Source organism: Emydura macquarii, unplaced genomic scaffold, assembly GCF_026122565.2.
Source record: "Emydura macquarii macquarii isolate MOO-44397 ecotype Brisbane River unplaced genomic scaffold, CSIRO-AGI_Emac_v2 contig_719, whole genome shotgun sequence".
NCBI classification, from domain to species: domain Eukaryota; kingdom Metazoa; phylum Chordata; order Testudines; family Chelidae; genus Emydura; species Emydura macquarii.
Genome location: NW_027130856.1, coordinates 10600066 through 10625486, shown reverse-complemented (window position 1 = coordinate 10625486; position 25421 = coordinate 10600066). Strand labels below are relative to the sequence as shown.

The 25421-nt window shown below is 38.5% G+C and overlaps 1 protein-coding gene across 3 annotated transcripts in view; it reads right to left on the bottom strand.

Annotated features, from left to right (window-relative positions):
* Positions 1–25421, bottom strand: part of ESYT2 (extended synaptotagmin 2) — a 140979-nt gene that overhangs the window by 7887 nt on the left and 107671 nt on the right. Inside the window, exons 13-20 of one of the 3 annotated variants that reach the window (XM_067542695.1) lie at positions 23532–23627; positions 20402–20503; positions 12492–12566; positions 10828–10914; positions 9853–10002; positions 8227–8615; positions 7311–7409; positions 4526–4657 (exon numbers count right to left, since the gene is read on the bottom strand). In XM_067542695.1, the coding sequence (XP_067398796.1) occupies positions 4526–4657; positions 7311–7409; positions 8227–8615; positions 9853–10002; positions 10828–10914; positions 12492–12566; positions 20402–20503; positions 23532–23627 (1130 nt within the window). Of the gene's footprint in view, positions 1–4525; positions 4658–7310; positions 7410–8226; positions 8616–9852; positions 10003–10827; positions 10915–12491; positions 12567–15151; positions 15215–20401; positions 20504–23531; positions 23628–25421 lie in introns of all 3 variants that reach the window. The other 2 variants (XM_067542696.1, XM_067542697.1) reach the window with 2 other exon arrangements.

The following is a 25421-nucleotide window of genomic DNA, read 5'->3' as shown; positions in this document are numbered from 1 at the left end:
AAGGTTTTCCAGCATGAGATGGTGAAGAGAGTGTTCAATGGGTGCCTCGACCAGCTGTCAAAACTGCCGATTCGAGGTGGAGGGCTGAGATGAAGTAGTTTGGGATCCTGATTGTTTCGCCTGTGGAACCTCAGTTTCTTCTTCTGTTGCTCATAAGATCTTTGTGACAAGTACTGAGATATGTATTGTGATTATCAGAGCTTGAACAGTGACTGATGGCTGTACTTTATTTTATAGGCTGGAATATAGACCCCAAGGGATCGAAGAGTTGCCTGAGAATCTTTCAACATGTGAAGAGATGCATCTGTCTTCTCTGTGAATAATTTTGTTCCCTCAAAAGGAAGGTCCCTCCACCATGGTTTGAACTTCTCTAGGGAAGCTAGACAAATGAAGCCACGAAGCCTGTCTTAACACAAAGGCTGTTGAAATTGATTGTGCCACTGTGTCAGCCGTATCTAGCGCACATTAGAGGGACATCTTGCCCACTAGTTGGCTCTTGGTAACTATGGCTCTGAATTGGTCCTTATGAGAATCTGAGAGTTGCTCAAGTAAGCAACTGAGTTTTGTGTAGTTCTGGTAGTCATACTTTGCTAGCAAAGCTTGGTAGTTTGCTACAAGGAACTGTAGGGTAGCTAATGAGTATGCTTTCTGCCTGACAGGTCCAAATGTTTCCAGTCCTGATCATAAGGGGTGGATTTAAACTGGTGCTGGTGGCCCTTAGATTTAACTGTGTCCACAATGCGGGAACTGGGAAGTGGGTGAGGAGCAGAGCATGCAGGGGGGGCGGGACAGGCTGCCACCAAAGTTTTCCCATCAGCTGTGCAGGGACACAAACTCACCTACAGTGGAGCACCCATAGGAACATTACTCGAAGAACACTGCAATTCTCGTTGACCCATTTCTAAAGCCTTTGTTTTGCACCCCAAAATAAAAGCATACAAATAAGTTCTGGGCTAGAGAGAGAGAGAAAGAAGGAAGAGAAGAGAACAATCCCCCTGTCCTGACCAACATTTCCCTTCACTAAAGCGTTCAATGCTTAAATCAAATGTTCAGAGCAACAGCCTCAGTGCTAATAAATGGGCTGACCACTGGTTATCTGGGGAAGTAGGAGGAGACTCCTACTCTCCAGGCTGTAGAGCTGCTGTGCATTTTATAATCAAGATTCAAGACTGCATCAGACCCCATGGCTCAATGTTCCCATTCTCCAGGGGGAAATGACCCCCTCATGCCAGAGTTCCTCCCCAACAGCACACAAGAAGCCAAGCAGACTAATCCTCCCCCCTCACAGAATGGAATGCATTTTGTTCTTTTACATCTGGGATCTCTGCACCTCTGGAGAGTGAAGGCAGCCTTTATTTCATAACAACTCCAGCTGTGCATTCACATCTATTGTCACTGCAATACCTGTATCTGAACCACTGGTCTATAAAGAACTTTGTTTTGTCAGACAAGGAAGCTCAACTCTGTCACCTGGAGTGGGGAGGATGCAATGCTGCGTGGCGGCCACTCCCCGCTTCCAGCCCCACCCCTCTCCCATATGGGCCCAGCGGTGCCCTGGCTGTTGCTGGAGCAAAGCAGGTGGGTGGCGGGGAGGAGTGGCCGCAGTGCAGCTCCTGGCCAGGGCCAGTGGCGCGCCGACCTGGCCCCTCAACCTCCCGTTCTCCCAGCCCCACGCTGGGCGCATCTAGGGAGCCGCAGAGACCCCGGGAGCGCAGGGACCAGGCAGCCTTCCTCGCCTGCTTTGCGTCAGCTCCGACCAAGGCAGAGCACCATCCACTGGGCCCACGTGGGAGAGGGACGGTGCCGGAAAAGGGGAGCGGTCATCACGCGGCCTTGCTTGGGGTCATGCCACTCATCACGCGTGCCATAGGTTGCCGACCCGTGTTATGGTAATATGTTTGTTGCAATGTCATGTGTATGGTTATGAGGCTTCACTATGTAATATACCCTAAAATGTGTCCTCATGGTTTAAAACATATCCAGGCAAAACCTTCCAGTAGCAGAGGGGCAGTTCACACCTCGTCAAGGCTTGTATAGGACCAGCCCAGCACAGTTTTCTAGGAACAAAGGATGGGCTTAGGCATCAACAAAGAGTAAATGAGATTCTCAAGTGAGTCACCTCTCTTCCCTTGGTCATCTTGGAATCATGATGGGGTAATGCTCACTGACTCAGGACATGGATGAAACCATACAAGGTCATAAAAGGGAGACATTTACCATGCTCTCTCTCTTCCACCTCCATCTACAAACACCACGAAGCAACTGAAGTGCTGACCAAAGGGGAGAGCCTGGCTGAAGGAAAAACCAGCCAGCCTGTGTGCGAATCATCTAAGTTTCTAAGGTTGCTGAAAGTATTAAGCTTAGTTTAGAATGCATTTTGCTTTTGTTTCCTCTTGACCAGTTATCCTTTGAATTATAATCACTTAAAATCCTTCTATAGTTAATAAACTGCTTGTTTGTTTTGCCTAAAGCACTGTATCTGATTTGAAGGGTGTTAGAGACTCCACTCGGAATAACAATGCTGATGCATATAAATTTCTTTGTTAAATTGATGAACTTACATGAGCTTGAATGGTTCAGTGGGCTTTACTGAACGTTGTAAGATGGAAGTTCCTAGGGTGGCATCTGGGACTGGGGGTATCGCTGGGGTCATTCTGCTGCATAATCTAAAGAGTGGCTTGCTAGAAGCACTCGCTCAGTTAGGAGCAACTTGCTTGCTGGAGGCTGTGCGTGAACGGCCCAGGAGTGGGGGGGATGTCTCACAGCAGAGCAGAGTAAGATGGGCTCCAGGGGTGGGGGATTGGGGTGACACAGCATTTTACCAATCCAAATTGCACTAGGGGAATGCTACACATTTATAATGCTACTATTTCTGTGGTGCCAAACACTACATGTGGATTACTTGGTTTTTTTGCCAGTAAGCATCAGCTTCCACAACACGACAGGTAACAGTGGGTACGTCTACATGGCAATTGGGAGCAAGTCTGTCAGCCAGATTGACTCATGCTAGCAGAGTTCGAGCTAGAATGATAAAAATAGCAAAATGGATGTTGCACCTCAGGCTTTCAAGCCTGCCCATCCAAACCCGTGTGTCTGAGCTCAGCTAGAGCTGTAGCTGCAACTACTTTTAGAATGCTAGCTAGTGCCAACTAGTGCAAGTCTGTCTTTCCGGGCCAGGAGGCTTGCTCTCACCAGCAGTGTGGACATATCCCATATCGCATCTTGAATATGAAAAGGGTTGTAGAAAACCAAATTCTGATCATATTCCATAGCTCATTTTATCACTTTTCAAAGTTCTGCAACATGGATTTTAACAGCAAAATTATCTCTGGTATAGCCTGAATCTTGTATCTGCATTGCAGATCTCTGCTGCATATTCTTCATGTAGAATGTCCATCAATTTCAGTATTGACTGAAGAGGAGAATTTTGCCCCTAGTCTTCCCTACTCCCTTAAGCAGAAGCAATTCCGTACATTTTTTATTCATGAAACCAGCCAACCTGGAAAGCAGACTATTTCTGATGCAATACAGAGGAACAGACACAACTCTGACTTTTTAAACCTAACTTATGTTCACAAGAGACATTTGTAGGTTTTATAACACAAAAGCCAATAAAAGTGAACTTGGTTATTTGTTGGTCCTCAGGAGAGTTAGAACACAGAGTTAAATTGTTGGTTACCATGAAGCTGTATAAGAAATGTAATGTTTGAGAGCCTTATAGATGCATATACAAATCTAATTTCACTCATATTGATACCATATTTACAAAAGGCGTGGCTATGCCCTGACACCTTTGTAAAATAGGTCTTGATCTGCATCAGCCTCAAAATCCAAGCAATACTTTTAGGCCCTGCCTACATTAGGCAAATTTTTTCAGACATTTCCCACTGTTACTAACACTTGTTTGTCTCTAAAGGTATTATGAATAGTGAGAGCCATAGTGTAGACATCTCACTAGCTCCTACCACCACTTTAAGAATTGTGTTAATTAGTACTGCTCTGAGCAAGATTAGATGACATAGTGATTTAAATGCCAGTCAGCTGCCCATGTAGGGCTCTCAATGTTCCTAATATCAGTGGAGTCAGTTAGCAGCAGTGAGACGTTTCTGAAAACTTTCACCTCTGAAGGTCTTTAGCTGTGTTTGCACTGGCAAAAGTGAGACCTGTAATTCATCACCAGTGCTGTCCCAACCAATGATAACAACAGTGGAAGCTCTTTAATAGATCAAGCTCACACATTAAATTACATGGTGATAAAGACATGTGCCCTGTGTACACTATTGTTGCCACCAATTCCCATTGGTAGAAGTGACTGGTGGTGAAATACAGGGCCAAATTTCTGTCAGAATAGACAAGGCCTTATTGAAGACATTGGGAACTGGCAGAGTACAGCAACCTGAGTAAAGATCTAAGGACTTGACTTTTTGTTTGAAAATTCCCAGCCTACCCCCAGTTCATGCAACCAAAGTTTAATAGCCTTGCATATTACATAATGTAAAACTAGTTAACTGAAAATGTAACATACGTTTGATCGAACACTGGGTTTAATGTCTTCTTTGATACATGTGTTTTTCTTCTTCCTGATCTTCTCTTGTCAGGTAATAAATACATTCGGACATATGGGTCGGATCCCTCCTCCGAAAAGGCGATTAGATTTCTGTAATCAAGAACCCAAAGAGAACCCCCACCCGAAGAGAAAAACAGATTAGAACATAGTTAGAGTTTGCTAAATACAACAAAGAATAATGTGTTTGCCTCCTATTGATTGCACTTTTTTGTTCGACTTACACTTTCATTTTCATCCTCTGTTAAATTAAGAAACAGCTAATGATTGTTTGGCCAAACAGTGATTAACTGGGAGTGATGAAATGAAGTAGAACTATTTGAGTAATGTAGACATTGGAGAGGAGAAGAATTGTTTAGGGAAAACTAAATGAGATAAACATCTGGGAATGATGCGATGAATTGCATAGAACAATACCATGAAAAAATTCTTAACAATTGAATACTTTACACTGTGGGAAAGTCTCCTAAAAGAAGTGGAGAAAATCCCAGTGCCTATAAGATTCCAAACTAAGTTAGACAAAAAATTAACAAAATATACTCTAGGGAAAAATCCTGCATTGCAAGTGAGATTGACTACATGGTTTAACAGCAATTTCCCCTCTCTAACTTCTGTGAAACTAGCACTGTGATTTGGAAGGTTCTAATAATTCATTTTATCCCCTATATGTATATCTATGATGTTTAAAATATGAAAAACTGCTGTGTTTTGATTACAATCCCAGTGGAAACAAGCCTTTTGAAACACATTAATAGGTTTTTGACAGGAGACTGTGAAGACGATAGTCAACTACTAGCATTGTATTTCTGTGATGTTGGATGTTGTTCACTAGCAATAATTGCTTATTAGTAGATACTATTAATTGTAACACAGTAGTTCCCAGAGGCACCAACTGAGATCAGGGCCCTATATTGCTATATTAACACCTAGTAAGAGATAGTTCTGTTGTATTAATTTAGATAGAATATATGGGCTACACATATCCCAGTCACTGTCCAACATTTAACAGTATTAAACAAGGTTTGGCATTTAGCATTTAGATCTCAGCCTGCTTATTACCATGGCAAACACACCATTAAAAATCCTTTTTAGCATTTTATTAAAAGATACAGAAAAAGAAGGAAAAACAGGCAAAGCATTTGAGATGTAAAATATTAGGTTTTCATTTTAACAACATCCCTTTTTCCCTTTCCCTTTAGCTGAAGAGAATTTTTAGAAAGAAACCTCCCCGTTTAACAGTCTCTTAGATGGTATCAAAGATGGTAATAACTGTCCTTTTGAGAAAAAGAAGTTAGTTGAGCAGGGTTAGTGCTATTATTGCTGCTGTTATTAAAGTCCAATCCCATTTCTTAAGAAGACATGACAAAGAGGGTGAGAAAAGAATAATAAAGATAGAAAATGCAGCTTCTGTCTCTGGTGCTGACTTTCACCTGCAATCTCACTGCTGGAAAAACACAGATGGTCTTATTAGCTACTCTGAGACCTTGCAAACTCATAAAAGCATCAGGCTGTTTAGGGCATTGCTTTTAGCTGCCTCTCTAGTCACAGGCTTACAACAGTGTTGCAAAATATGTAGTCTTGGCTGGCTAAGCCAGACTTTCATTAGAGAGAGAAGGAAACAGGAGAGAGAAAGCAAAGAGATGAAATAATGTAGGGAACTAAAAGGATACATGGAGGAGGAGAGGAAACAACAAAGTTTCACATCCCATGTGGTGATTGGGATTTAGTTGAAGCTGGAGGAAGTGGCAATGTCATCTGGGTCCTACCCTCCAGTCTGGCTTGGTCAGGACATTTCTCAGGATTAGGATAAAAAAGATCTGGGGCCATAAAATATGCTGGGGGTGGCAGATATAACTATGAGGCTCACTCCAGTAGCCATTTTTCTCCTACTTTCTTTCTTTAAGGACTTCAAAAGGGAATGCTGGGTGGAATAGCCCACCCGCATTATTTTGTCCACCAATTAGGCCTAGTTTTCAACACATCAGTTTTGGCTCACTGATTTCTGGTTCCACAATTCTCTTGTTTACCAAGCACGATCTTAACACAGTCCTTGAGTTATATCAGTAAGATTTTTGTTTGGACTAATTCAGTCTCAGTCTTGGTTTTGCACCTTTTCCTACCAACATTTGTTGTTACAGGTTATTGTGACAATTTTATGAACTTGCACTCACTTCTCAAAGTTCAGCTCACAATGAGGGTAAAACTGTAGGACCAATTATCATCACAACAGTCCCTCCTGTGTATAATTTACATTACAGTCGAAACAGAGAAGACAAACAGAGAATGGGAGAGAAAAGGGGTCACAGAGAGATGAAGTATCTTGCCCAAGATCACAGACCAGATGAGTGGCAGAGATGGGAACACAGCCCATGCCTTGACTCTCGGTCCATACCCCTATCCACTAGGTAATGCTGCCTCCCCAAATTGTACTGTGGTTTTGAATATCTTCTTACAGACTGACAGCAGCTCCTACAGGTGGCTTTCAGCTCCTGCTGATATAATCTAGATGTCACTACTGAGAACTATCATCTAATGGCAGTAGCAGGGATTTTGTGATTTAGTCTCTCTACTTCTGATGAATACAATGGTGTATGATTTTGGCATTTGCGTATTATCCTACTCCAACGTGTGGCCTTAAAAGACCTCCAGCCAACAGACCAGTCTAAAAAGATGGAGGAAGAGACTGGACATTGGTATATATGCCAAGAGTGAAGCAAAAAGATACAGTTTGATATGCTGTGCTTACCTGCAGGAATGCACCACCACAATAAGTTTGTTTCTTTGTGAGCTGTGACGAATTGTCAACTGAATTTGCCCTAATGGAGATTGTCCCAGAGTTGTTCCACTGCGAGAAGAAATAGAACATTACACTCTATCTAAATGGCATATAAAAGAACAGATCAGTTGAATTATATTGAGAGTAGAATGGTTGCTCTGCTTCTCCATACTATATTTAGTGAGAAGCATAAAGATCCTTTGAGAACTCCAAATACGGAAGAAGAATAAAAGGAAATTTAAACAGCAATAAGGACTATTTGCAACAATTCTCATTAGTCTAATAGAAACAGAGTGGTTATTAAACATCCTAGATTTCACATCAAGTCCTTTAGCAGTCAATTCTGCCTTTCACTTACTCTTAAAGGCCAGTTAACTTGAGCCTCACTGACTTTGTTACGTTAATGCTAGTAGGATCCAATGGAAAAGTAAGCTGCAATTCACCAGTCCATAATGGACCAATATTATACAGGCATTTCTTTAAAGTGTGATTATGGTTTAAAAGAAAATTGTAAAAATGGTACCCTCTTATTTGACCTATCTACTCACAAGTGGGTTTGCTTACTTGCCTATTTGTTTACTTTATTGACAAAAATAATGATTTCATTCCTCTTAGCACTGCCCAGCCAATATTGCTACAGAGTATAAACTGGAATTTATTCTACTTGTGCATTAATAAAACTGAAAACTAAGTTCTAATTGTAGAATCTTTCTTTCTGGGGAGTTAAGAAGCAGAAAGCTCAGAAACTGATTTTCAAACACCAAGCTGACTATGTAATCCTGGCAATTAGAAAGATCAAAATGAGTAGGCTCTTCCCTTTCGGTAGCTGTACTGACAGTACTTTACTAAAGCAATTTAGGTGTATTGCAAGTATATAACGCTTTACTTTTCAAGTTGTCGCAGTCTCTGACGTAGCTCCTGTGTGGCGATAGGCAGCGATATATCTGAGGCTATACTTGGAGTTGGTTCTTTAACTGAGAGGTGGGTGGGAGAATAAGTGAAATTGGAGGCAAGGAGACTGGAGGAGCTTCGGCTGAGATCTTTTGGCCACTGGGGACTGGCATTAGGAGGAGGATTTTTTTCAGCTGTATCAGTCTTTTTATCACTGTCGGTCACTGGGGAAGCTGGGAGAGGTTTGTTTGAATCAGATGGTGGCGAAACAGGGACCTGAGGCTTAAAAGAAGCTTTTCTGGAGTCTTTGGAAACGGAGGGCCTCTTTACTTGGGCTGAGTGTTGGTGATCTGGAGATCTCTCTGGCTTTTCAAGAGAAAGTACCTAGAGATAGTAAAAACATTAGTGCTCTACATGATAGTACAGAAAACAAGAATATATGTTTATTGCTACTACCTTTTTGGTAAGATAACACATTTTTGGCACGCTTTTGTGCCTTCATTTAGTATTAGTCTAACTTTTATTCATGGATTCTGTAATATGAATACTTCCACACTGCAAAGAACAACACCTGGTTCTCTATACGGAAATTGTATATTAAAATTAATGAACTATTAAAACTACTCAACATCACTATTTTCTCCCCTCATCTGGCATTTTCATCATTATTTCTTCCCACAATAGGGTCACTGCTGCTGCAAGAATCGTCTGTTCTGCAGCTCTTGCCATCTGGAAAGCCCTCCAGTAGCTTTCTGCCTTGTATTTTTTTAAATCATAGCTTACATCAGAATTTTTTTCCTTCTTGTCCATACCTTAATTTCTCTTTCTCTTGAGGCAAAATGCTTTCATTTATTCATCAATGTACAAAATATTTGCACCAGAATATTCTAATTTATCCCCTATTTTTGATATTTAACTCTGCAAAGTATTGTGGGGATACAGTTTGTGTCAGAGATACTATACAAAATAAAGTTGGATTTTAATGTATTGCAGACTACTGTTGCTTATGCAGAGTACAGGGACAGAGCTTCCAATTCATTAGGCCTCAGAACCGGGAGATCACCAATATCCAACATAATGCACAATTACCCAGCTGCTTGCAGTTTTATTTTGAAGGCACTTTTCTATGCCATTGAAAAGCTGAGGACAACTCAACTCTGGACTAATGCTACAGGATACTTCTTGTAATTCTCAGTCTACTTCATCAATACTGTTAATCCCTATCCTTCCACAATTGAGAACAGCACACAGTACAATTCTTAAAGAAGTTTGTTGTTCTTCCTTTAAAGCCAGAAAATACAGGCTACAGCGAGTCTCAAACATGCTACCTCAACTCAAACATATACTAGATGAAAATTCATGCTGTCATATACAGGTGTAATACATAAAGTGTAAAAAAGCTGAAAATGACAGAGAACAAAAATTGGGCTGTAACAGATTGCAAATCCTAGTGATGGTTCAGCCTGGTGATATTCAAAACAAAAGCAGCTCTTGACCATCCTTGTAGCTGTTTTTATCAGTTCACACTGACTTAGACATTTTAGGCTTCAGACTGGCACACAAAAAGTGACAGTCCTGGAATCTTACTATACAGATTAATTTTAAAAGACCCTTATAATACCCTGAGTGCAATCTTCATGTTTACAGTGCTGTTTGGACCAGAATTGCTAAGCTGGAACCGCTGATGCATTGTTAGATCTTCACTTGCCAGCAGCTGGCTCAGAGGAAGCTTGAAATTTCCCAAAGAACATTGATGTTGTTCATCCTTGACCTACAGCAATACAGAAAGTAACATAATCTGCTTTCTGAAAACACACAGAAAAAGAAAAGAGTTCTAATTTTAATGACAAGTTTTCATCATGTTCAGATATAGTTTACTCTTAACCCAAATTTGGCTGGTCCTATATTTATAGGGTCTTCACTGCGGCAGGAAATATCAAAGAACCTTCTGTATTCTATATCCATTCACTCTCCTCTTTAGCTTCATTAGAAAGAAAATAGTCTCACCTGAGCACTGATGCAAATAAGATGGAAGATCAGTGATCATAGGTATGTCTAGGGTTGAAGACTATATCTATAAGCTACAGTTTGCAGACAGTCAACTATCTCAGACAAAAGTGAACTCACAACAGTTAAGGAACAGCATTAACTCAACATTCCCCATCTTCTCTAGACCCCCTCAGCTGCTCACATGAGACCTCAAAAGTGTGAAGGCCTTTATAGTTGGACAAAGTAGGGAAGAACCTCAGGGAGACAGCAACATTAAGGACCTTTGCATGACAAATAGAATAATGTTGTTTCTGTAAGTTAGTGGTTTACTGAAAGAGCAGCTTGTTAAGACTCATGCAACCATCACAGGACGATTAATTTAGTATATAAAAATGTGAGACATCTCATTTATTATATAATTGGGGTGAGGAGTTTAGTTATAATTATTTTTTCTCCCTTTAACAAGCAAGCACTCACAAAAATTTAAATCATAGTGCTCGTTACAAAATCTCCATGATGTCTGGCTCTTTAACAGCTTGTGAACTATGGTGGTTAGTTTGAAATGCTCTAGCAAAAAAGAATACATGAGGACAAAGAAGTAACATACCTCAACTTCAAGGTCCTGCCGTTTGGGATTGTGAATGAAGAAAGTGAAATGTTCCTCCCAAACAGGTTCATTGGTCTTATATCGAATCTGAAGGGGAGAAAAAAATCACGTATTAGAGGTAGAGCATTTCTTTCAAACAAGCTGGCATTGAAGATGTCCTCAGTTTACACAACTGGTTTGTAACAATCATGTTCTGAACTTGATCTATTTATAGAGGTGGCAAATGGGATTAGCTCAAGGCTCAGACGGTTCAGTGTCTGTGCATATAATCTATTTAATAAAACTTATTTTTAAGGCTTCTGGTTTTTTGGATTTATTAATTTTGGTGGGGTTTTTTAATAAATTTTTGAGTTTTATGTAGATGTCCAAAAATCAGGGTGGAGGGGGTTGAGGCTCTCTCTTTGTATATACTGTAATGAGTTATGTATATTATATATTATAAACCTTACTCATTAAGAGTAGTATATATTGTAATGACTATCTCTTTGTAATGTTTCTAGTGTGCTCTAACATAGTACTGTTTCAAACAGCATTAAAGTGCACTAGGGAATCTTTAGTGTGCATCAGCAGGGTCCACAAAGAGCAACACATTAGTGCATTTTAGAAATCACATCCCTGTAGTTTGCATTACAGCTCAGTAGACAAGTCCTTAGATACAATTAACATTTCTGGTGTTTTTTGAATAAACATTGACTTTTATGTATCTATTTATTATTAGGGATGTTTTATCTGTGTATATCAGTTAAAACCTAAAATCAGAAGCCCTACTTACGTTGTAAGTTACATAGAATGACAGTTTCTCATTGTTTCAATGCACTATATTGTGCAAAGTGTAATTCCAGTTGGTGAACCTCCACCCCACGTGGTATTGGTCTGTGAACTAAGTAACTTCACCATAAGGTTCCAACTTATCTTCAAACTGATGATTGTTCTTTCCCAGTCTTCCTCAGTGGCAGTGGATGCACCAAGACTGGATGACACAACAAACAGAATCTCACTACTTCTAGCGACTGGTCAAAACTGCCATGTCATTTCCAGAACAGCAGCATTTTTTGGAAGGTCTGACATTAAAAAGGGCTGTTATGTGGCGTTCAAGTTAATAATTTATCTGTGATCTATATGTTAATATTCTCTTCCAGTTTTCTACTCATTATCTACATGAATGTTGCATTTACAGCATGCTGTTGGCCTTCTGATAAAATTTTCAATATGATATCTGAATATAAAAAGGCAACTACCACTGGTAATGTGATTTCCAGTTTAGCTCATATCATCATTCGCTTAAAAATAGTCAGTTCCTTGTATTTAACTCACTGCTGTGTTGCTAATATTTGTCATTAATTTGTTTGTTTTTATTTAAAGAAATTTTAATGCTTGATCAATATTTGTGGAGACTAAAGTCCTCTATCTACAGAACTAGTTTAGCACACGCTTTTGCAATGCAAGCATCTATACTTAGTTCCATCAATGTGCTCTAAGCCCAACCTAGAGAGGCCACTGTTAGTAACAACAGATAGTTCTGATGATTATTATTTAGTTACAACTTGCACTAGACTCAAGCTGCTGACATACGGGGTAAAGGCTTGAGAGTCCATTGCCAAGTACATATAGTTAAGGACCCAAAATGTCTGTGAAAGAACTAAGTGTTCAGAGCAGTAGCTTACCTTACTTTCTTGTGCCTTGTGTCCCACTGACAATAAGACAAGAGGGTTGGGGTTGCTGTTTATCTTCTTTCCTGACTGATAAAGAGGAGAAAGCATAAACTTTGTCTTTTATGCTATAGCATTTCCCTTTACTTCAATTTCACTGCAGTATTTAAAACCCCTCAGCCTTTGAACCCAATATGTTTTTTTAAATACTAAAATTGTATGCACTCTGCCATATGCATTTTTACTATCTTCAGTATTTGTCAGAAAGCATGAACTGCAGATATTTACATGGGTGAAGGCTTCTGAGCTGCTGAACACACAGCAACAATACAGACTCATCCATCCATAGTAGATTAGTTTAAGAAGAGTGCTACAAGCAAGTTGGAGTTTTAGAGTCCTTCCAACTGTTGTTCTCTCTCTACCCTTTGAATGAAACTGTTTCAAAAAGCACAACCTCACATCCTTGTAATAAGCATCACAACTGAGAGAGCGTCATCAGAATTGCAAAATGAATGTTACGGTTTGCATGCAGATGGAAGATTTGGAAAAAGCACCAACTCAGGAAGCTTACTTTATGTACAATGCAATAGTATAATTAAACTGGATTTAATATCAGGCCATCAATATTTCTGCTTTTTGGGTGGGAAGAATGAAGATGCACTGTAATGTACCTGATAGGTACTTTTATAGTTTACCAAATACCCTTTATTAGAGAATCAACCAATTCCATTTCTGAGCCTTGCTCAGCAGCTGAATAGCATTAGATCAGACTGTAAAAATAAACATTAATTTAGAATCAAACTATATAAAATAGAAATATTTCTAACTATGTATTTCCATAACACATTTTAGATTGGCTTATCAAAGAAAAATTTAAGCCAGAGAGAAATGTTAGACATGAAAGTTAATCATCTGAATAAGTTGTTAATGCAATTTAAAAGAGATTAAGAAAACAGTATATATGGTTAATTTATTTTGGATTTTACCCCAAAAGAGATTAATGAGATTAGACCTAAATTAAACAGAAGAGTTAATTGACCCCTTTTTTAATCATGTAAGGTCACAAGAATGTACTTTATGATTGAATCACTACTCTTGTTTTGACTTTTTTAAATATTAAGGATCAGTTCACGTCTGGTATTTTTCCACTCAAGCTGCAAAGTTTATCCTTCTACATCTGATATTTCCTATGACATGACATGTTTTTATCAGATACATTTTGCTTATTGTCAGAATTTCCTTTGAAGCAGAATGGTAAGTGATTTCTCCTTTCATGGTCAAATGTTCCATTTCTGTTTTAAAATTGAAATATTTAGTTCTATCAAAAGTAGTTAGGATATAAGTGATCAGAGAACACCATAAGATTAAAATCCATCAACATGGTTGAAGAATGCTATCTGCAGATTTAAATAAGGAAGATTTATTTTGAATTTATTTTCGTTTCACAAAATGTTGCCTAGAAATGTCTTTTCTTCATATACAGATGTAAAGAACAGAGGCATTAGCAAAAATTCCTACCACTAATATTGACAACACAGCATCTTTAAATAATCATTTTAGTCCTAATTGAATAAAGTATATTGTGTGCATGCACACACTCACCCCCTTGCCTCCATAATATTTGCCTTCGGCAGGTTTGATTTACTGATCCCTGGACAAGTCAGCATCTAAATTTGCAAATTGCTATTTCAACAAGTTCCTCCAATTTTCACCTCATATTAATTCTGTTCTGAAGTTATTTTCTAAATCTAATCTCTGGACTTTACATGTAATATGTCTGGGCATAATGTAATTATGTGTGTTTATGTATTTATGACTCAAAGAATTTTTATAAAATCAAATCAAGGAAAAGAGCACATTCTAAATGCATTATTCATATAAGAAACAAATAAAATATAATGCAAGATAGATACATTCAGGATATAATTAAAGTGCACTGATATAACATTAATTAAAACTTGACATTCAACTCAATAGAGAAAATTGGTATTTAAAGTTCTCTATTTTTCAGAATAATCACTAAAGCAGAGATTCTTAAACATTTCAGAAATGAACAAGAGAGAGACTGTGCTTTTCATTTCATAGAGTCAATGAACACAGTTTTTAAGAATCTGTATATATGTCTTATAATGAAGTGGAGCTCAGTTTTTGATATATATCTTTAAGGCCTTGATTCTCCAATGAGAATATGCATATGCTTAGAGTTAAGCTAGTACTTTGTTGGGTTGGGACCAGAGTGCTCAAATCTTGCAGGATTGAGCCCTGGATTGAAACTGACAGCTTCTAGGAAAAACATCCAACTGAAAACATATGTTAAAAATCCAACAGGACTAAAATATTGCATTTATTACCTATTTTTGAATGAATAACCAAGTCTTATTCAGCATGTGGGAGGTGTCAGCTTTGTTAATGTAGTATTACTTTAAGTTCTAAAGAATTCTAAAGCTGACTATACATCATTTAGTTGATTTATAACCTAAATTCTCACAGACTAAGATATTCTGTTTATGTCTTGACCATGTCATTTATTTCTTGGTGCAGAATTAAATATTCTGGCACTAAATGCATTGCTGGCAATAGAAATTCCATCTACTGTTGGCAGAAGGGTGTTGCAGACATTTGTGTGTTTCCAATTAACTTTGTGACCTTAAATGGAAAACTGTATTAAGTTTTACCTTTAGGGCTTTCTGAACAGCAACCTTCTTCAAGCCATCAGGGTTAAAGTTTAATGGATTATTCTTTTAAGTTAGGAGAGAACATATGAAGGGTTAATAAGTCATGAAATGAAGGCATTCCACTAGGTTAATTAATTAACGACATGACACAAACAAACAAACACATTTCCCAAAAAACAATGAAGGAACAACAACCAAACAGAAGTTACTTCAAAACAGTCCAATAAAATCTTTTGTTCTTCTCTCATCTTCTAATACAAGTTTTCTGCTTTTAAAACACACTCATTTTCAATCCTTTTATATTCTTCTCTATCATTTCTGTTTATATACAAAAAGGCACCATGGTTTACTAAAAGGATTATATGAAATGCTGCTTTTCATAAAAGACCTTTTATACTTTCCTTTTATGGAAAAGTATGTTTTCTGAAAGATCACAACACAGAAACTGACATGAAGAAAGATAAATCAAATGGAGGTGGGGGAGAAAGTGCTTTTATGGGGAAATAAATATATCACTGGTGCAGATATTAGTAAGGCTTAGTTTATGTAAATCTAAGCATTTTCATTCTCTTTCCTTGTTCTTTTTCTTTGCCAACAGACCAATGCAAATATCTTGCATGCTACAGGAATGCAACATACTTTGGTAGTTTGAACTGAAAATGTCAAAATCTATCAGCAATAGAAATCTGAGCAGATTTAACAAATGACAATTTAGCCCACTGACCATTTTCCATTAACTAAACAAGGTTTCTCATTTTACTTTGTTAATAGTCATATTGTCCTTGAATTGATGCATGCAAACTGTAAAACATTTAGGGAAATTTGCATTCTCACCAACTCAGGAGGGTGTAATTTTAGGAATTAAGTAAAGAGTTTTAAATAAAGGAAACAGAAGACTTCTAGGGTGTCATATCACCCCACTGATTTCCAAGCACAATTTCCCATTGATTGCAATGAGGAGTTCTGCTTAAAAAGCTGTGTCTTGTGGCAGCCTAGTGCACTAGCAGCTTTTCAAACATGCCACACTCAAGACAGGAAGCAATGTTACCAGTACTTTGCGAAGAGAAAATCTTTCTAAAATTCAAATGCACTGTTGACTAAAATTAAGTGTCAGTTCTTTCTGCAAAGAAGAAAAAAAACAAATTATTTAATATTTTTGTTATGAAGTCCTGTCTTAGGAGAGCATGTACTATAGTATTCCTGGCATACAGCTTAGAAGTTTGTGTTTCAGTATGAATACAAATGATGAAGGAAATGACCATAGACCAATAAATTATGGTACAAAGAAAAAATGAATAGTGGTATAAGACAAAATATCTACATTTCTTACTGAGTGGGCAGATATTAAAGAATAGCCAACTGTTTATGTGTAGACATACTTCTCTGAGAGTATTATGCTACACAGACCCTCAATTATGCCTTTTGAACACATCCCGTTGTTCTCAGCAGCTCATGTAACTTTGCTTTCTGAGAAATAGTGAATATTTTGCTCTTTAACACTCTGCTCGGGCAACAGTGTAACAACTTTTCTCATACATTATAACATACATTGTAAGTGATAAAGAGTGTGTGTGACAGAGAGGACTGCACAGAGGTGCCAACCTTAATTTGAGACTTTTAGGGATTTTATGAAAAAAATTAGGGAGGTTGCTTGGACCTCTCTCCTTCCCTCCACCTCTTCTCTCCCCAGAGAAACTAGGACAACTCCCTCCTCTCTTCCCCTCTCCTCAGAGAAACCAGGACCTCTCTGCCCTCCTTTCTCCGCTTTGTCTATGACTAAGGGGAAGAGGGGCCTGAACTACTGGGCTTCCCTCCATTACGCCCTGTCCCCCACCGCAAAACAGAGAGAAAGGAGGATCGGCCCTAGGAAAGCTGCCGTCCTATGTCACTTAAGGCCCTTTATTACCTTGGCCAGTTCTGGACCTAGACCTCCTTATCGGGTTGGTCCTCCTCCTCTTCTACCTCCTCTGTTGCGTTCCCTCTCTTCTCCACCAATCCCTTCTCCTCCCCTGCAGACTGTGCAGTGAGGGTGCATAGCAATTATCAGTGGGTCCTGGGGCACTGGATTCACTGTCCAAGCCACAGGCTGTGTGTTGAGCTCCAATTAATTCACGTTGACCTTGTTGGCATGCTCTAGGTACCTAGAGCATGTTAACGTAGTCCAACAGAGTCCACACAGGGCAGTGAAGAGTTCAATATGCAGCCAATGGCTTGGTGGTGAATCCAGCAGCCCCCCGACCCATTCCAAATTGTTTCAGCTTGCCTTCTATCAGACCTTGCTGTGCAGTCTTACCTGACCCTAGCTGGAGGTCAGTTTATGCCTTGAAGCATGAAGACTAATTACTCCCCTCTCTCATAAACTCCTCCTGTGGTCTCAAGTGAGGTTCCAGAAACTTCTGGAGTTCTGAGAGCATCCTCGGTTAATCTATGGAAGATACTGATCTTGTCAACAGTTGTATTTAACTGTGTGACCTGTACATGACCTAAACAAAGTCAACGTACAGTAGTACACAAAAAGAGCTCTCATCACATGCTCACATCTTTGTAGGCACAGCATCACGATAACGGTTTCTGAATCTCATCATTCCATGGGCATCATACCAGTTTGACAGCTGCTTTTCAACTGCCCTGTCAGACAAACTGACATTGCTGAAAAAAACACAAGAAGCCCACAGAAAAGGGAGAATGGGGGGAGGGGAGAGTGTGTGGCAGGGAGTGTGTGTGTGTGAGAGAAAGAGACAGACAGACAGACAGAGACAGTGTGTGTTGGAGGACAGTGAGTGTTTCCACATGCTGTCTCTAAGTTCAGACAGCAGCAGCTGGAAGCAACCAATCCTGAGTCAGATGCTGGTGCACAGACAGCTGGTGTCCCAAGTCCACCCACCCCAACTCAGTTGAGACCAGTACACCGGCAGGGGGCAGGAGAACACCCCGACATCAGCCCCCACCTCCCTCCCTGGCTCTGCACAGCACATCAGGAGTCTTTCTCTCTCTCCTCTCAGCAGCAGCCTGGGCTGCCTGCCTGTCTGCCCACAGGTGGCATGGTTAGCTGTGTGAGTAATTTCAAAACTTCCTGAGGCTTTGAAAGGGGAGGGGTGGATGGCTGCAAGGCAATGGAGTTCAAACTGATGACCAGAGTGATCACAATGGGCATTGTGGGACACGTCTGGAGGCTGTTTACTGAGATATAACCCAGGGCAGTATCTACACTGATGCTTTGTCACTAAAACTTTGCCACAAAAAACTCTAAGCCTCTCAACGACGTGGTGTTATTTTGTCAAAAAAACAGGGCTGTTTTATCGGCGGGAGGCAAGGAGTGGTGTGATTGCAGTGTGTACATCACCACTGTTTTGCCGAAAAAAGCTGACTTCGGTCAACAAAACTCTCTAGTGTAGACCAGGCTTAAGTGATTTATAAGCTGAGTCACATTTTCATAAGAGCCTTGGGCTTTAGGCTCGTTAGTCACCTACTGCTTTTGTAGATTTTATCCAGTGACTAAAAGGGATCTATACTTGGAAGAGAGTCCTAACGTGAAGTGACACACTCAAATCTACAAAGAAGCAACAAAAAGCAGATCAAAATTTAACATTAATAGTTGCTTCACATCTAATTTTAAGGTTGTAGAATACTTTATATTGAAGAAAACACCAATTAACTTGCAATTTTAGTGCCAAGAAAATATACTATAGTACATGTTTTTAGACTTAGGACACCTATAAACCATGCCTTTTTTTTTTTTATAAATTTAGATATTTAATTGTATTTTAGATTTTATTAGATGAAGTGTATATATTTACTTACGGTTCATATGATTTGGTATTTGAACCTTAAACAGAAGGATTTTAATTTAAAGGACCAGGCAAACAGCTGCCTTTTGGTCCATCATCACTGTGTTTGGCATGGATCAAATAACAGAGACAGCCAGCAATATTTTAATCGGCATATCCTCTTAGGCATATCCAGCTCTCTTTGGCTCAGGAACTCTTAACCTTAATACACACATGGCTTCCAATCTCTATTTGTTGATAGCAATGTGTGTGTTTAAAGAGTGTATGGTGTAGTTGTAGCCGTGTCTGTCCAGGATATTAGATAGACAAAGTGGGTGAGTAATATCTTTTACTGGACCAACTTCTGTTGATGAGAAATAAAGCTTGATGTAGGTCCAATAAAAATATTACCTCACTCGCTTTCTCTGTTTAAAAATTGTTAATCAAAATACAAGACTATTCAAATTCAGAGGCTGTGATCAGCTTTCTGTGAACCCTACAGTATTCAATGCAAGCATAAAGTACTTACACTATGTCAGTATAACTACACTTATGTCACTCAGGAGTGTGAATAAGCCACCCCTGGACGACATAAATTACACTGACCTAAGTGCTGGTGTGGACAGTGCTTTGTCGGTGAGAGATCTTCTCCTGCTGACATAGCTCCTGCACGCTCATTGGGGGCAGATGGGAAAGCTCATTGGGGTCAATGTGAGAGCTCTCTTAGACTTAGGGCTCTCATCGACTTAGAGTGGCTACACTAGCTCAGAGCTTACAGCAGTGCAGCTGCATTGGTGCAGCTGTGCTGCTGTAAGCTCTCTAGTGTAGCCATAGCCTCAGTAAGTGATGGTCCCCACTAAACAGGGTTATTGCTGGCTAATAAAAGATCTTTGAAATAGAGAAAAGGAAGTTGAATTGGCATACCAAAGAACATAATGGTGTGAAATGGAATTTACATGAGAATTTGGAGTCTGGGGAACACAAAGACCTACAAAGAACTTTTTGTTGTGAAACTTGAACCAGGTGAGGGGAGATTGCAAGCTCTCACAAATACTGCTTACATCTCATTTTAAGAGCTGTCACAAAGGAGGTTGGTTGTAATGATTTATTACTGTTTCATTTCTCTGGTAGGAAAAGTCAACATTTCATCTAAAGTGTGCTGATATAGAATGTATTTTATTACTCCATGAGTCTAATAATCTAAGTAGAAGCTCTTACTATTTAATAACCTACATATCCTGAGTTTTTTACAATAAAACATAATTTACTTACCAGATAGATTATGACAATAAATGAAATTTTAAATCTTTAAAACGCAATAAAAAAGTAGCACAAAAACAATGCATACTTGTTGAAACCATGCAGCAAAACAAATTGCATGCTCTGTCATTCCACTATAGAGTCAGTGGCTTTAGTAGAACTAATCCACACTCTGGCAGCTAAATAAAATATATATATATATATATAACACCAGAGAACTCACAAATAGTGCTCTATAGAGTGAGGTAGTGTTTTCACAAAAGACTAGTCCCGATGCTCTCCTCTCTTTTAAGTATCCACACCCAAAGTTTCCCTCGTAGATACTCTTAGGAAGATGGAAATGGAAGGAGAAAGAAAGTGATGGGATTGTGGCAGGATGAATGCACAAGCAGCTTTACTATATAGAAAAGTTAAGGAAAACAGTCAAAGGATTCCAGAATAACTGACAGATGTAACCAATAAGTAAATGTTTCTCATTATCCATTGTTTCATCAATTAATCCCACTTCTTTAGCACTCAAGGCAGGTGTTTTTCAAAGTTATTTATGTATTTCATCTATAATAGTACCTTGTATTAGTACAGTAAACATGAGAGGAACCCTCAGTGATCTTCAAACATTCTCCTGATTCACCTTTGATATTACACATTTATGTTTTAACATGACAGGTCCTACTAAGTAGGTGAAGAGCATCAAGCTCTCTTCTATGCCATTTCCAAAGTAAAACAAAACACATTTAACATCATCAGTCTTTGTAAATTCTGAAAAATTAAAGATCTTTTTCTCAAATGTGATGCTTTGTAATTCACAGTGGGAAGGCAATGCCATTAACAAGCCATCTCTGAATGCAAAAGTGGCATTTCTTTATAGAGACAGCTGTGGCTAGGGACTAAACAAATATTGTTAATGGAGAGCCTTATGACTCGCTGTTAATTGAAGATTATCCAAGGTAAATGCCTCTGACTGGGATTACCCATAACAAAACAAATGCGAGTCTGACACCAACACCTTAGGTATGATGTACTACTGATTGAGGATGGAATAAGTAAACTTTCCTTGTTCTGCATCACTAAAAGCTGTCAATGCTGAAGAGATTCAGTTTCCAACTAACAATTACACTACATTATTCCAAGGATAAATATGTGCACATTGAGAAGAGTTAGGTGTCTTTCATGTTTTGTCTTGTAAATATTATGTCATACCTAGAAGACAATTTGCCACCTCTGGACAATTCTAGAGTAGAAAGACACTCTCCCCAAATAAGAAATATTCCCGCTAGAGCTTTCAAGAACTTTACAATAGCAGATTAATCTGTCATCTATAACGATCTTTTCAGTCTCTTTTCACATGGAAGTCTTTCCATGTCACTATTAATATTTTTTTACCCATCTGTGAATTCTCTCTACTTTTGTTTTATCTTTTTTGCGATAGGTTACCCAGGACTGAACATAGCATTATAAGGGAGCGCATACCATTGATTTATATAATGGTATTTTTAATATTTTCAGTTCTACTATTCCACTCCTCATGATCCCAAAATTTTGTTGTTTTTTTTTTGGCCAACACTGCAGAACAAACTGAGATTAATGCTGAGCTGTTGGCAGCAACACTCGGGTTCTTTTCCTGAGTGGATAGCAATCCTCAAAAACTACAATGCAGAAATGGCAGTCATAGGCTCTGGAAAGGCAGTATATAGAGAGTATCAGCCAGGGCCTATTTTCCTCGTTAGTAGAGATTAAAGTTACCTAAAGAGAAGGTGGTCATGTTTGCTCTTGGGACAAAAATTCACTTTATTCCAGTACCGAGGAATCGATGTTCCCTATCAGATTACTCCTTAAGATTTTAACACTATATAAAGATGAATGCTACAAATTCCAGTCCTACACAGTAAGCTAAAATATTGTCCCAAAGAGCAGGCAATTCTCAAATTTATGCCTAGACATAAAGAATATTTTTTTAAGACTTGAATTCTAATCTGACCTTTTAGAGGGAAATCAGACTAAATTAGATGAAGCTACTGGATGTTTATAGGAAACAGGAATATGAAGAAACCAGAATCAGAGTTGAGGCAGAGTCCCAGCAAGTGCCTGGCTACTTGCTGGGGAAGCTGCACTATTATGGAGAAGCAGAGCTATAAGGAAAGGGAAAATAGAGAAGTAACAGATTTTGTTGTGTTTTACAATATTTTCTATACATTCACATACTTAAAACTTGGCTTTAATTTGAGTAAAACCCAGTAGTTGAACAATTATACACAACAGACAGTAGGGCACAATTTCTCAAGAGCAAAAACAGATGGTGGACAAATACTTTCCTAAGTGCTGGACTTTTATAAAACCAAAATTAAACTATACAGATGGATTCCAGAGACTTCCTGTTGAGTAATAGGGGTAACTTCTATGCAGATTTATGCTCCATTCATTTCTACTGAAGTAACAAGGTGGCTCCAGGGTGCAGCTCTACACATGAGGCTTCTATACAAACTATCCACACAGTTTCCAACCAATTACTTTATAAAAAATACAACCTATGTTAAGATATCTATGAAATGACTTGTGAAATAGTGATGTTTGAGGAAGACAAGAATGGGGATGACTCATTCAGCATGTTTACAGTTACTTTTGTCATTCTTCCATTTTAAGCCATATTTTAAGAGAGACTAATTTAAAAAAAAACATTACTTTCATAAATGTTCACACTTTTATAATATTTTCTTTTCTTGGTTTGAAAACCTTATGGAGTTAATGTTTTAGCCAACATCATTGCTACAACCAGCTCAACTGCAGGGAAAACCAATGGTATCCTTCGCATTCTAACTTAAGATATTGTTCATTCTGTTCCTGTTATCGTATACAAGTATGAGAACCACTTCAGTATTCTGTGGCCAACTACAAGATAATCAGCCCTTGCTACTGTTGGCCACCTTTATATACACAGGTTTAACACTGAAATCAGTGCTCACAAATGTATTCTTCACTATGGAACAGCTCCTAAACATAAGCGCATATAAGTTTGTTTGAACTCAAGGTAATGAGGGCTGTCAATTTCTCTTTTACAGGCTGGTTCATACTATTTTCTTTAGAAAATATTACATAATGAAATATGAAATCTTGCCAAATCAATCAAAGGAGCATCCTTTTAAAAATTACCTTGATTGAACAGCAGACTTTATGAAATATAGTTAACTAGTTTGTACTGGTTTCTCAGAGACACGGACCTTACATTGTACACGTGAGCAAGAGTAGAAAACATGGCATGTGGATTAGTGAAGCAGTGCAGCATACTATTAAGCAAGAAGTGCTGGAAGGAAATAACAGCCACCCAAGGCAAGGGCTACTATCACAATATGACTTACTGGTAGATTTCTTGCTGAATCCAAATAGAGAATAAGCAACGCAGAAGAAAGCCCATCATTGGCTTGATCTTTATCAGCTTTAATGCTTGACAGCACCTAAAATTAAAATTAAAGAATATATTCTAAGCATGTTTCTATACATGTGAATAGTAGTACAACATTAGCTTTGTCCCTGATTATCTTCTTTCCTTATGCACAAATACATCAAAACACTTACTTATAAATAAAACAATATTCATAATTAAAATAAAAATGCTGTATAGTGAAAAAAATTGTAACAAATAATATAGCTGATTTATCAGACATATCATATCAAGTGTAAGATTAAATATGAGTTCCATCTTCTTGAAGGTCTTCAGATGACTTTATAGTATTGCACACATTATTTATGAGCTCCAAACACCTTTTTCCTATACATTTTCTATGATGTCTAATATAGCTCCTAATTAAATGCAATTAAATAAAACAAATAACTAGCAAATTTTGCTAAATGTATCCTATTTGTTAATACTATATAAGCAATCCACTGAATAGCGAAACTGTCTTCACTGGGAGTTAGGAATTCATTTGTTTCTTACTGCCACATCAGAAGATGCACCAGTTCCTGCTGTTACCTTGGGAAGTAATTTTTACATTTTAGCAGGTCTTTTAGTATGCTGTTGAGCACTCAAAAGTGAAATGAAATGGATTTCACATAATTATACCAACCTAATTTCCTAGGGTAGATCAGGCCTGAGTGCAATGTATTGGCAAGTATTCCCAGGATCATGCCTATTACAGCAAACACGATACTTTTTATATTAAAGAGCCTTCAATTTTGTGGATTCCCACTCATGGGACATGTGGCATCTGGCATGTGACAAGGGAGAGCAATTTACAGCTTAATTAGTAAAGACTTTAGCCTTGAGGCAAAACAGGCCGTTGTTCATTATGAAGTGATCACTGTGCACAAATGCCACATTAACTACTTGTTTGCAATGTTGTTGTAGTCCTGCTGGTCCCAGGATACTAAAGAGAAAAGGTGGGTGAACTAATATCTTTTAGTAGACCAACTTCTAGCTTTTGAGCCTCACAGAAGAGCTCTGTGTAGCTCAAAAGCTTGTCTCTTTCACCAACAGAACTTGGTCCAGTAAAAGATATTATGTAATCCACCTTGTCACATTAACTACTTAACTGTCTATTTGCTTTGAACCTAGTCCATTAACCTACTAAACAGAAGAGTAATTCCTCCCTTAATGGAGGAAAGCTGATATGTGTTGATCCAGCTGTCTTCTCTAAAGATTTTCTACAGATCTTGAGTTCCTTTCTTCAATTTTTTGGGATAAATTCTAAGCTTACAACGATCCTGATTCTAAATGTGATTTGAGATTAACTAGTCAGTTCTCACTGCCAGTTTTAAGCATAACACTAAGGAGAGCAGCAAAGCAGTCTCAGTGGAGAGGCCTGCTTTCTATTTTTTCCTCCTTTTGCCGATCCCCCAGAATTTGGTAAGTAGAAGGGTATAGTATGGTTTATTAAGATTTATTTTGTTATGCATTTGGCTGACAACTTAGTATTGTTTTGGCTTTGCTCCTTGTGTGATTTTATAATTACCATGGTTTTCTGGGAATTAACATTTGGCACTAGGTGAAAACGAACATAGTGGCTATACAAAGGTTGATTATTTGTGTTTTAAAACCTTTTGTATTCGATGTGCCTTGCTGCCATGGCAATAGGCTCCATAGATAACATTTTAAAAAACACAGGTTTAGACACCCATTTTCCATTGATAGTCAGTGGAACTCAGGCACCTTTGAATATTTTACCCTGGATTAAATTAATAAACAAACATGGAAGTGAAAAGAGGGCCGGAATGGTGAAAGTCAATCACAAGGAAGCTTATCTACAGAT